This window comes from Halichoeres trimaculatus, unplaced genomic scaffold, assembly GCF_033239565.1.
Source record: "Halichoeres trimaculatus isolate MK-OKI-2021-1 unplaced genomic scaffold, fHalTri1.1 fHalTri1_scaffold_24, whole genome shotgun sequence".
Taxonomy (NCBI): domain Eukaryota; kingdom Metazoa; phylum Chordata; class Actinopteri; order Labriformes; family Labridae; genus Halichoeres; species Halichoeres trimaculatus.
Genome location: NW_027437202.1, coordinates 7040224 through 7053310, shown reverse-complemented (window position 1 = coordinate 7053310; position 13087 = coordinate 7040224). Strand labels below are relative to the sequence as shown.

Sequence of the window (13087 nt, the reverse complement as noted above, 5' to 3'; positions counted from 1 at the left end):
CACAAAAAGTGGTATTTAATGCAGCGCTGAATTTAATTTGAGCTCCAAGAGAAAAGTCTAATCATCAGTTTGTTTGAAAGGTTCAGAGAAAATATTAGAAATGATTTTTTTCTGCAAATGCAGAAGCATTACAGCTCTTCACTTGAACAAATGTACTTGTTCAGTTTCCCATTTTCTTTATCTGGAGTAGACGTTTAAATCAAGACTTCAGTAAACGCTGGAGAAGACAGAAGCCCTCTGAAGGCTCTAATGTCTATATTTAAAGTGCTGTTCAGTTCAGCGTGAACTTTTAGCTCATTTAAACTGTGTGGTCAGACTTCATTTGTTTCCCAAGAAGTGGAAGCAATTTGTTGAGTACATTTTTGCAGCAGAAAACCAACACAGAGTCGGAGGATGGAGAGCTAGCAGAAGAGTTTAAGGATGTCAAATCTTTGTGGATTCATCGCTCGATTGATAAGTTGAAACGTCAAATCTTTGTTGGAGAGCTCATAATCGAACCCCGACCTCCAAACCCTGGACGTGTCGTTGACACACAAATGTTTTCTTTGCGGTTTGTTGCAGCCTTGTGGGAGACGAGCCTGAATCAATAAAACCTCCTCTCCCCCGAGCCCTCCATGACTGACTGGGCCCCCGCTCCCCGTGGCTGTCCAAGCGTTCAATCCGTCTTCCACTTTACGTGCTCCTGGCCCTGGAAGTGCTGAATGTCACGACCCTTTATTACCCCGAACCAGGCAGCTCTCTGAGCCCTTTCTGCTCCTGCTAACTTGTAAGTGACACAGCAGAGTGTGCTGTCCGTGGAGAGTGGAGGTAATTCTGCAATGTGCTGCATCGACCTTAACTTTAAACTGGCCCACTTAAACCTGACACCAGGTTCTCGTTTCATTCCAGCAGCCCGGGCCTTTTGGAAAATGCCTCTCACCCTCGGCTGAACCAATTTGAGTGATGGAGCGCTGCAGATGGAATGACCTGTCTCTACCGCTGTGATTTCTAGCACAGCGCTGGAAATTAGCTGCTGCAGCTTCAGGATGTTTAACACGGAGCAAACTGTTCCAGGGCAGCGGTGAACGATGTGAGGGGGAAGTGGTTTGACCTGCCACGCACGAGCTTCTCGTTTTTAATTTCTCCAACCAAACAACTCATGTTTAAAGGTAGAGTCTGCAGGACTTTGCTTAAAAAATAAAATGCCAACTTTTACAGGAATTGTCCTGCTCAATCATGTGTCAGTGTCTGTGTCTACCTCAGCCCCCTCCTCTGCCTGGATGTTGATGATTTGGTTGTGGGAACGTTGAAGAAGCTAATCAGAGCAGCTACGATAGTGGACGTAGCATGGAGTAAGAAAAACAACCAAAGTAAACATAGATAAAGTGGCTTAACTTTTCGAGTGACGTGAGTTAGCTTTATGCTAACCAGGTTTGTGTCAAATACCTGTGATTAACTTGTGCTAACAAGCCAAATCAGGTGCACGGCTCTGGGGTTTTTTTCTCTTTCCAGAGTCTAATCACTTCTTGACTTTACCTACCGACTTATTTTACTATCTCTGAAAAAAATACACAAGAATGGCAGCTGTCGATCGCCGCTAAACGCAACGTAAAACCTCGTTTTTAAATTTTTCAGACAGCCAAATAATATCTTCAAATCTCCTCAACAATCAGACGTGAGAAACATTTCAACCAGGTGTGTTAATTTTTCAAAGTTTGACCACAGCCCATCTGGAATGACTGGGGAGATGGATTTTTTGACCTATACTGCAGCCAGCCACCAGGGGGGGCAGTTGTTGTGGCAACCTCACTTCAAGCTGACCAAGATGACGTCCATTTTTTTTACAATCTATGGTAGAAACATGGCGCTACAGGTGGTTGCTAGGCTACTAGGTGTGTTCATGTAGTCACGGTCGAGGGAGTAGGTGTGTGCTGCTGCTGGCACTGATCCCTGAAGGAGGAACCCAGCTTGAATGCTGTGTGCACCAACAAGTAAGACAAATTCCTGCCTTTACTTCACAACTCACCTGCTGTCACAGTCAGAAGTCCTTGTTGCATCGACGGGGGCCCTTCTCAGGAAATCTAGGACAAAGCCTCGGTGGACTCTGCAGCCCTGAGAAGAAAAGCCGCAGGAAGTCATTACACACTTTGTAATTAACAGCTCCAGCTAAATTATGGATTCTATATCTGCAGAATTCTCATTTTCATGGAGAGTTTAGATACAGAGCGCAGGAGGAATATTCCACATTAAGCTGTGCCAAGAACACAGGAAGTCTATTTATTAATGAATTAGGAAACACAATAGCTTAGAGTGAAATGTGCTCTCTTTGATAGAGAACTTCTAATGGATTTGGACACCGCTGCAGTCGCTGCACAGAAGGACCAAACTGATACCACGTTCATTACAAGAATTCAGCGCTTAAACAACTTCCTGCTGCATGCCCCTCGATTTGAATATATTACATTAAAGGAAGTGGGTTGTGATAAAACATGCAGCCTGCAGAAACATTCCTCCAGAGCTCCAGATAACGACTGACCAGCCTGAGTTTCCTCATTTCCTGTTTTTTAGGACTCTAACCTGAGCGTTTGGGAGTTTGAGAGCCGTCGTCTTACAGCGGTGACTCACAGCATCGGCGCCTGTTATCTGCAGCAGCAGTGGGCTGAGACTGATGAGCTGCAATAATGTTCATCATCATGTTTACCGGACTCATTTGTCACACAGTTATGACAGTAATCACAATATATGCAGCTGAACTCATCATCTGCAGTGCAGCTCCAGAAACTTTAACTATTTCCTGCGTTAAAACCCACCATCATTACATGAGTGATTTGAATACTTCTGCAGGAGTATTGATCCGAGGGAGCAGACGTATCTGTCAGAGCAAACACAGCGTGGCCCCTCCATGTCCCCTAGGCTGCTATGTAAGCACAGCGTGCTCCTGAGGGAAAGAGCCAGTAAGAAACGATGGTGTTTGTGCCGTTTTTGTTCTGTGCAAGTCCTCCGTCTGCATCCGTCTTCTGCCAAACAGGAGAAATCACATGGAGAGGAATCCATTAGAGGCAGAGAGCATCAGGAAAGCATTACAGTTTGTGCCAGAATCACTCTGAGAGACAACAGCGGTGGAGAAAAACGTCTAAATGACAGGAAACCTTGAATGTACTGAGCAGCATGGAGTGAGGTTATATAAGACAGAATGAAGTGTGTGAAGGTGTGTGATCTACTTAGTGCTCCAAAGCTTTCACTTCAGCTCACGTTTGAGCAGAGAAGAACACAACGACGGACCAGAAATAAGTCTTTTAAAATCCAATACTGCAGCAATTTACAGGAAGTGCAGTTATTTTGCGAGCATGCCCTTCGACTCTCCTGCAGGAGACATTAATGGTTTGATTTTCTGCTTTTTTTGTCAGTACAGAGGCCGATATTTATCTATTTCCTGAAAACAGCAGCTAGTCGATGCAATCAGTGAGTCGATTTAAAAGCAAGGAGACTGTGATGGAAATATTCCAGCATTATCAGAGCCAAAATAACTTAAAGAGGGGGTAATGATGCTGGATGTCTGTCCTAAATATGTGCAGGTTTTAAAAATGTTGGATTTTTCTGAGCTGTAAACCATGTTAAGATACAACAGAGGCACAATAATGACTTTTAGAAAAGCACGTACCCCCTCTTTAAGTTCTTCTTTAAAGAAGTGAAGCTTTTCCTCACTTTTTAAGCTCTTCCCAGCCTCAAGCTAACAGAGATGCTTTCTTCATGTTTATCAAGTGTTTAAGTTCACCTGAGCTCAGGTGCAAAGAGGTCAGATGGAGAAAAACGCTCCTCCAGGACTCAGAGTGAAGGAGTCAGCTGTGTGTTGCACTGAATGTTCTCCACGTCTGTGGGCTGTTTGTCTGCCAGCCCAGCAGCATCTGATCCCTGTGACAGGTTCACTCTGCTGCTCGCTTTCAGGGAAAAAAAAAAAACACAGACTGATGCCTTCATATTTACACAAACAGGCCCTGTTCCCTATTTCAGCTCAGCGTGTCACACGTCAGGGCGGGTTTTTAGTGTCAGGGGAGCAGCACGGAGGGGAGAGGAGACAGCGGTGACAGGATTTACCGTTCAGGGTGAGATAGGAGGAGGAAAATACATCCAATCCAAAACAAGAGGAGGGCTGTGATCTGTTTATTTCTGTGGGACCTGCTGCTGCTGCAGAGAATGCTGGGAAGTAACGGGCGATTCTGCAGCAGAAATAAAAATCTGCTCAGTAATAAATTAGCCCATGCACTGAAGCTACATTTGCAAATACTTCTCCAAATTTGGCTTCACTTTGTGCACAAGAGGCACAGGCATGTCATCCATCTTCTTGTGCACATCCTGCTGACGCGCCGCCATCGACTCGCCCCAAACTGGGAGCCATCCCTCATTATCGATGCAGCTAACGCCCTGCAGGCCTCACTCGCACCCCACTGTGATCCCTCCCCGTCAGGTTTTCTTCCACTCTTGCTCTTTGCATTGCACGCCAGGGGGATGGGAGGCCTTAAGGGAGGGGGAACATGAGCTGAAATATCACACGCTGTACACACATTGGTAACAATGAGCAGAAGATGATAGCAAAGCAAACACAAGTCCACTGAGGTAATTACAGAGGGCGTAGTTTGCATATATTAGCACTGCCATCATCGCTCAGCAGGAAACATCCTCTGCAGCGTTTTTTTCCCACTGAATCAAAGCGCTGCAACGATTACTAAAACATCAATAATACTTTAAAGAGCACTTTGCACTCTCTAATTAGCATGCTCGTGTCACCTTTTCTCTGTGACTGTATGCATACTGAGCGTGAGTGGGTGTGGAGCTCTCTCTGCTAATGAGAGCATTAAGCATCTATTAAAAACTCCACATCTGAGCAGAGGAAGAGTCTTTACATAATTGTGTATCATCGGCTGATTAAAGCTGTGACCGAGCCCGTTAACGTGTCATTATGGAGCTCACAGATCAACCAGATGCTGCTGCCGCCGTGACCCTGCTGACCGCTTTCACTGTGTGTGGACTCAGCGAGGAGTCAAGTGACTCAGGTTAATGGGTAAATATACGTGTTAGTGCGTTCAAACAAAGCAGGGAGTTACAGGAAAGAGTGGTGAAGATATGACAGTGAAATAAAATTCAATGCTGTGCTGATATCAGCCTGAGTTCAGGGCCCTGATGGTCGCCCCGTCTGCAGAGATGATCTGAGTTAATCAGAGATTAGAGACTCACCTGACACACACACACTCACACACACTGGGGGGTTATTTTGCATCTCAGATCAGCAGCTCCTCACTCAGATAAAATCTAAGAGGCGTTTTTATCTGCAGCTGCTCTTAATGTGGCTCATTACTCCCACAGAGCGGCGTTTAGCTGCAGGTAGAACGATGAGGGACACCTTCAGCTGCTCCCCACCTCACGCACGCCCACGGCACATCTTCACGTCCTTGTTTGGAGCGTGTGTGTGTGTGTGTGCATGTGTGTCTGTTGTTTTTCCTGCCCTCGCACACTCCACAGCGTCAACACCTGGGAGCGACTTTAAGAGCATCACTCAGGAGCTGCTGACGGAGCAGCGCAGTTACTCATCACCTCCTCCACCCACCTCTCTGCGGTCGTGATGAACAGCGGCTCAGATGTGTCTCATCTGTCCTCTGCTCGGCCTGCAGAAGAAAAACAAAGCTGGGGTTGAAGCAGAGGCTGGCTGCAGATGTTTCACTGATGCAGGTTCACAAAATAACAAGCTAACAGCTCATCCTCTCATTTCAGTGTGAATGAACAAATGCAAATAGCTGTGTGGTTTTCCAAACCAAGGCTGGAGCTTTGCTGTTACCTTCAGTAAATGACTGTTGGGTGAATCCAACTTCCTCTCTGAGGCGCTCTGCAGGGTAGGATTACTGCTCAAGCAGAGCGAGCAGGCAAACCCTCCAGGTCCTGTTATTTCATCAAACTTGTTGGGAGGAATATCAATGAATGGACTCCTTTTAGACTCTGCAGAGAATGAAAAATAAGTGAAAGGATGTAAAGTTACCAACAGCTGCTGTAAAACTTCTTGGGAAACACTTCCTGGTGTAAAGAAGGAGCGACAGCGAGGCTGTACCTGTCTGTACATCCAGACGTATGCTGTTATTTCTGCAGCCTGCGGGCTCTCCGCCTGTAAATCCAGTCTTTTTCTTATTTATTTGACACACAGCGTCTGTGTCCTCCTGAGCGCGCAGAGCAGAAACTATCGATTGTGGAGGTGAGGAGATAAAAACAAACTCGGTGCGCAGACAGCTGACTCTGAGGACAGACTCTGGGATGTCTATTTGAATAACATGTTGGAGGAAAACGGGTTTTTAAAGCGTCACTGTGAAGTCAGCAGCAGCTCAGCCTGTTGCATGGGAAAACTTTGGTGTTTTTGTGCTATAACTCTCTAAAAACATGGCTGTGTTTCATTTCTGAGGGTCTGATTTCTCCAAAGACGTTCACCTCAGACTCTAAAAGCAGTTTCACACCTCAAATAGGCACGGTGGCACACCTGAACTGAGTGCTAACCAGAACCCTCACCTCACCAGACCTGCAGAACACACACTTTATCACTTCCAGCTTTACAGCGTACAGTAAATTATGGTTCATAACTCAGGAAACGGGCTCCTCTGGGGATAAAACACCCCCCCAAAAAAGAGAGGAGACTCTGCCCGCGGTGGAAGTGTTATTACTTCTGCTGAGTCATGAATAATGGATCAAGTTGCTGCATAATCCCTGAAAAAAAAAAAAAGAAAGATGGCTGAAAATAGAGACAAAAAAAGATGGATGACCTCCTTTAACAGATCTTTTACAGCTGCAGGAGTCTGCTAACCTCCCCTCCACCCTTTCACATCCACTCTGCTGTTTGCAGATCCATCCACCTTGACTCAGAGATCTCTGCTTTGAGATGACGAGCATCTCTATAGCAACAAGGATGCTTTATGTCGGCTGCAAAATCAGCCCCCCGCCCTCCCTCTCCACCCTCCATCCTCGGCATGGATGGATATCGGTAGCATCTCTTAGGTAAGTGATTGTGTTACAGCGCTTGACGGGACTGGAGCACATCTATTTCAGAGCAAGTGAAGAAAAAAAAAGAGAAGAAGAAGCAAAAAGGAGAAGCAGCAGAGCTCCCCCACATGGCAGCAGGCGGGAGTGCAGATCTCCCTGCCTCAGAGGACACACCTACGCATCAGATGTAATTCAGCATATTCACACTTACTCTGCACTCTCACACTGCGAGGAAGAAACCTGCAAACACTCCCCCACACGGGATAATGCATGCACGGCGCTCACGTCTGCAGAGGAAGGAGGACGGAGTGGATTTAGGGTTTTCATTCAAGAGTCAGGGGTGCATGTGTTCAGTCTGATTGTCGTTCAAGCCACAAAAGCCAAACTAAAACATCACTTTTTGAAACATCCTCTGGTTGTTCCTTTGATATCAGACGTGCATTTCTGCAAATGCAACCCTCAGATTTACTAAATCTCCTCCTGCGTGTCTGAGTTACAGAATTGGACGTGCAGAGCGACTTTAATTCCCAGCGTGCACGGCGCTGAAATCAGTGTGACAGAATGTGTATAGAAGTCGAGCAGGAGCGTGAAAGAGTTTTTCACCTCGTGTCTAATGAGAGTATTTTTAGCAGACGTTCAGGATTTGTGTCTGAGTTTTCACACTCGGAGCAGAATGCAGATAACCTTCCTCTCACTTCTTTATATTCCCCCTGAGGATCTGACCTCCAAAGGTTAGGCCGCTGTTCTGGAAAGTGAAGCCGCCGCTCACTGTTGTAGTTTTCTTTAAATAATGACACACAGCCTGACATCTACAGAAAGTGTGTGTGTGTTTCCCTCTGTGACCTGAGCACCTTGTTGAACACTTAGTGATATTTTCCGTGTGTGTAGAGGATAATTTCCTCTCTAATTAGCTGTCACATCCTCGAGTGTGTGTCTCAGAAACACCTGATTTCTCTCTCTCCGTTTGACGTCACCTGTCTTAATGTCTGCACCAAACTAAGCTCCACACTCTGTTCCCCGTGTTCTTCCTCTGATTATTCAAAGCGGCCTCCTCAGCACTTCCACAACAAGCATGATCAATGAAACGATCAGGAGAGCGTCCCACTCTGACCAGGGGCCTAAACAACACAGAGAGGGAGCTAACAGCAGCTAGCCTCACTCTGTGCATGTGTGTATGTGTGTGTGTGTGTGTGTGTATTGATCATTCCTCACACACTCAGCGCTCGCAGGCGGCTGCTACGTGCTCCCACGCTGTGATGGAGCATTGAAATTGAAAACACAGAACGCCCGGCGGCCTCCTGTTTATAATCAGTTTGTATGTTGTTCAAATTAGTCAGGACACGGCGTCTGTCTCCTCAGAGACCCGCCTACCCTGCAGCGTACAAGCATGAAATGTTGTTTTGTGTGCTTATGTGTGCTGCAGAGGAGAGGGATCCCCGATGAAAATTACACGCAGCACTGAAATGTGAAAGATTGGAAACATGTCTGACTCCCTCCTCCTTTGACTCCTGGTTTGTTTTTAAATAAGATTCATCTCGCTCACACAGCCGCTGCACGTCCACGGAAAACAAATAAAGCCACTGTGCAATTGTTCCAACCTCACCTGTAGCGAGGCAATCTTCAAAAATGACAACGCAGCGAGATTTAGAGGAGATAAACCTCTCATCCCTGAAATGACTGCTGGATTTCAGGGATCAACATTTTGTTTAAATCAGAAAATCCTGCAGCATGTAAACACAAAATGTGAAAACAGAAACAAGTGAAGCACAGGGAGGAGTGACAGGAAAAAATGCATGAGATCTTCACGAGATCTTCATGAGAATTGCAGAAACAGATCTGGAACTGACTCTTCAGATGAGCGTGATAAATGAGTTTTACTCGTCTTTGTTTTGGTGCTTCTTCCAGATCCAACCAGGCCTTCTGCTCTCCCATTCCAGCGTCACACCCCTGTAAGACTTCAAACACCCCAAGTCTCCTTCCTCGGTGTAAAATAAATGTAGAATCGGCTCGGATGAAGCCCACATCTCTCCTGTGTTGAGTTATTGATGAGATTTGTAAGCAGAGCCCGGAGTCTGTGCAGCCGTGTTTGAGCGTATCGCCGTGCAGACGTGGAACAAAGACGAGAGGAGAATGTGTTTCGGGGCTAATGATGACACAAAAGCTCTGGTGTCTGTTCCTCCCAATTCACAGATGGATTTTCAGCTTATTTTTGGAACAAAAGATAAATATTTAATCAGACTGAAAAACCCACAGCGTGAGGACACGCCGTCGTCAGTAGCTTCGAGGTTTGGCAGGAAGCAATAATTCATGATGGTGTCTGTCGGATGTTTGTCATTTTTCAGGAAGAGCAGATTTTGTGCAGATCTTTTAGTTCCAGGAACTTCACAGTGGGAGGTGGCGCTCATGGGAAATGGAGTCTTCACCCTGGAAAAAGTTTCCCCGCTCTCCTGCCTCTCACCTGAGACGCCCCGTGTTTGTTTATCACTCTGCCGCCGCTCTTATCTGATCTGCATGAGATCCCATCACATGTTCCCACAGCCGAGATAAGAGGAGCTCAGGTATAAATGTCAGGTTTGAAGATAAGCTCTCTTTATTGAGATGTTATCAGGACACAGATTAGAGGTTAAACTCCACGGGGATGTTTTTTTAAAGCAGGATTTATGTCAGGAAGAAGGAAAGAAAGGAAACAAGCTCTCCCAAACAAACCCCAGGCTGTGTTTTGGTCATTTTCCGTGACACAGCCGAGCAGACGCTGAGATTTGGGATGCTGCAGTTTTGTAGTTGGATGTGAACTTGTCCAATTACAGCAACACCCTGAAACTTTTAGCCCTTTTCTTCCAGTAAACTCGGCCCATCACAGGAGGCGATTGAGTTTCCACTGAGCCTAAATGTGATACCAAACAGCTCTCCGTTTTTTTTCTGCTCCCTCTCCGGCCTGAGCATCCGTTCGAGGAATCACAATCACTGTTTTTCATCCTTTCTCCTCCTGAAGGATATCCAATTTTCTCTTCCTTACATAGTTTGTCCTCTATTTTCCAGAGGAGACGCAGCAAGATGTCAGAAATTGCCTCGGCTCGCTCCTGCCATCGATGCAGTGTTGATGTTTTTTCTGCACATCTGCTGCCTCTGAATGCTAACGTCCTCACACCCTCGGCTGTAACTCAATCTGTGTTTGGATGTGGTTCAATCAAAGCTGCTGGTGTGTGTTTGTGCAGGAAAGAAACTCTCTTTCTTCTCCGTCAGTAACTAATCTTTAATTAGTCCCACAGGATTTGGGTTCTGCAGAGAGAGGCGGTGATACTGAGCCGACATTATGATGAATCATGTCCTGATGAGGTGAGTAATCCTCGTCTCCTCCCGCTCTTCCTGCAGATATGACAGGTACATGTTTGCACGCCGTGATGTGATTGTCCTAATGGCCTTTCAGCCAGACGTCACCCTTCCTCGCTCATCTGTCTTCTCTGCTCTCTTCTTCTTCGTCTTCTTTTTTGATCTTCCAACAGATTTATTTGATCTCTCTGACCTTGCGATGTCTTTGCAGCTGCTCCTGTGCAGAAGGGAGGGTCGACTTTCAGACATCAGGCCCGTGAAGTGTAATTACCCGCAGAAACACGGGCGCCCACTCCTCACTGTACTGGACTCTGATAATGTTCCCTCCAGCGTTTCTCTGAAAGTGCCTCTTAATTATAACTTTGCTCTGGATAATGAGTCTGATATCTGAAATTGGACTTCTTCGTTTTCTTTTTATCCCTGATTTTTTTCTCCAGTGCACTCTCCCTCTCATCGCCACAGGCGTGTTTTAAAACCTGAATCACCAGCAGCTCCTTTATCACAGAGAATAATTAAATCACAGCTCGCTGCTGAAGCATCGTGACCTCTGCTGGAACAAGAACAATGCTGAAAGAGTCGGGAACATGTGTCAGTCTCATTTTTTTTCCAAAAGAGGCTCCATAGAAACAGACAAGGCCACATCAAGTGTGTCAGTGAAAGCCTGTCCTCTTGTTTACCTCCTTCAAAATCAAACGTTGAATAAACAGTGCTCTGATTGTGATGCTGGAGAAGAAGCTTTTGCAAAAAGAAATCTCAAAATGCAGACTTTCATTTGTCTTCAAAAGTTCTTTGTTACCCCGAGGCCTTAAGGTGATTTATGAAGCCAAATCGCTCAGTTAAAAAGAAGAGAGAACATCATTTTTAAGATCTTGCTTCAGTCAGATCATCATCATAAACTCAGCTCAGTGTGTCGTGACTCGCTCAAAACCATCAGCACCATCTCAGCGACTCCTCCACCAAACAAAGCACATTATCCTCCCTCCGCTAACACCATCACCTCCTCTGATGGAGTTCAGCTCGGCTTTCCTCCACTGTGTGGAAGCCATAATCCACTCCAGGCGATACATAATCATAAGCAACACATAAGGAGCAGGGAAATTTGTGCTGACGTGCAGAGAAAGCAGAAAAAAACAGGAGAATTCAGAGTCCAGAGGAAATAAATGCTGACTACTGAAGAGGAAGCAGAGGAAGGAGGGCACTCCAGGGAAGCTGCTGCAGGCGGGAAAACCACAAAGAAGGACTCGTAATAAAAGTGCACTGGGGTTTATTATTTGGGTTACTATATGATGGACTATTAAACCTCCTGCTGGAGGAGTTTTTAAGCTACTTTTTGGGCAAAACACGGCAAGAATTTGGGACATTCTTCATCCTGGAGGAGCGTGCAGCTAATTCCACACAGGAGGGAAACAGCTTTTATTATGTCTGGGAGCAGCTGAGGGTGTGAGGTGTGTTTCAAGCAGACCTTCAGTCTTAACCTTGCACAAAAGCTGCTGCAGCATCAGACTTTTAATTGGGCCCCTGCGTTCCTGCGTGGTTGTCATGCCACTGTAGCTTCACACCAAACAAGCTGCATGAATGAAATATCCCCTGTCTGACTACACCACAGACTCACACCATTAATTGATCTTAAAATGTTTACAGGGGGAATAATTTGCATGAGAAGGGGGAAATTTTTCTCATCAACTGATTTATGCAAGTAGTCATTTATTTTTTTTTATTATTATTATTATTATTTTTTCAAGTAGTCATTTAGTGTGCAAGAAAATCAAGTCAAGAACATGTGAAACTAATACATTGTCTTGGTAAACATAAAAATAAATAAATAAATAAAATAAAGATAAAGATAAAGATAAAGATAAATATCTACATATTATTTACATTTTCCATTTTATGTCTGTCTACTAACTGTTTTCGTTTGAGCAAAATTATTATTAATATGATTTATTCGTGGAATATTCTATAGCAATAAAAGCAACTTGTGGACGTTATTGTTCGTCAACTACGTTTTTAATCCCACATTATTAATATAAATCGCAGTTATGGTAAGAAAAAAATTAAAAGTCGTTTTTTTTTTCCAGTTTAAGATTCTTTCGAATTAAAGACCAGAGGACGACGCCTTACTTTGAAAATCCAGAGCGGAAATGCTCGTGTTTACATTCTGCAACTTCCGCTCAGCGTAATAAACCGGTTGTGTGGTGTTGTAACGTGTGCTTACGACTGTTCTCCTTCCTTTTTGGATTTCTTCTGACTTATTTGACCCCGTAACATTAAATTAAACTTTTAAAATGAGACAAAGCTGATTTTTTTTGACACTGTAATTACGGTATGTTTTCTTCTTCGTGTGATCTGCGTGAATTACAGTTTTAGCGTTAGCAGCTAAAGGCTAACTGTGTTTTTTGGTAAACTTACAGTCTAACAACAAACTGGTATTTGGATAGACATCTTTAAAACAGAAGTTATAACCTTTTCAGCTAAAAAAAAATGAATAAAAAGCTGCAGAATTAACGAGTCTGTTATTTATAAATGTTTAATAAGGTTGTTTATGTGTTTTAAACAAATGAGTGTGGTACTATTACCATGATAACAGTCAATGATTACATTAAAATCATTAATTTAATCATGAAAAAAATCATTTTATATCATCATCGATTAAATTGTATGGTTTTATACTATGACACTTATTTGTATCACAGTTTTTGTACTACTGTTTACTTCATCTATCAATCTTTTTTTTTAATATCTTATTTATGTCATTTAATAAACA

General features: G+C 44.4%; 1 protein-coding gene across 2 annotated transcripts in view; it reads right to left on the bottom strand.

Moving 5' to 3' along the window:
* pudp (pseudouridine 5'-phosphatase) overlaps nucleotides 1-5962 on the bottom strand; it is a 28235-nt gene extending 22273 nt beyond the window's left edge. Inside the window, exons 1-5 of one of the 2 annotated variants that reach the window (XM_074664186.1) lie at nucleotides 5810-5962; nucleotides 5582-5639; nucleotides 2790-2996; nucleotides 2557-2652; nucleotides 2006-2091 (exon numbers count right to left, since the gene is read on the bottom strand). In XM_074664186.1, the coding sequence (XP_074520287.1) occupies nucleotides 2006-2036 (31 nt within the window). In that variant the 5' untranslated portion in view covers nucleotides 2037-2091; nucleotides 2557-2652; nucleotides 2790-2996; nucleotides 5582-5639; nucleotides 5810-5962. Of the gene's footprint in view, nucleotides 1-2005; nucleotides 2092-2556; nucleotides 2766-2789; nucleotides 2997-5581; nucleotides 5640-5809 lie in introns of those variants that run through there. The other variant, XM_074664187.1, reaches the window with a different exon arrangement.
* Nucleotides 5963-13087: the final 7125 nt, after the last annotated feature.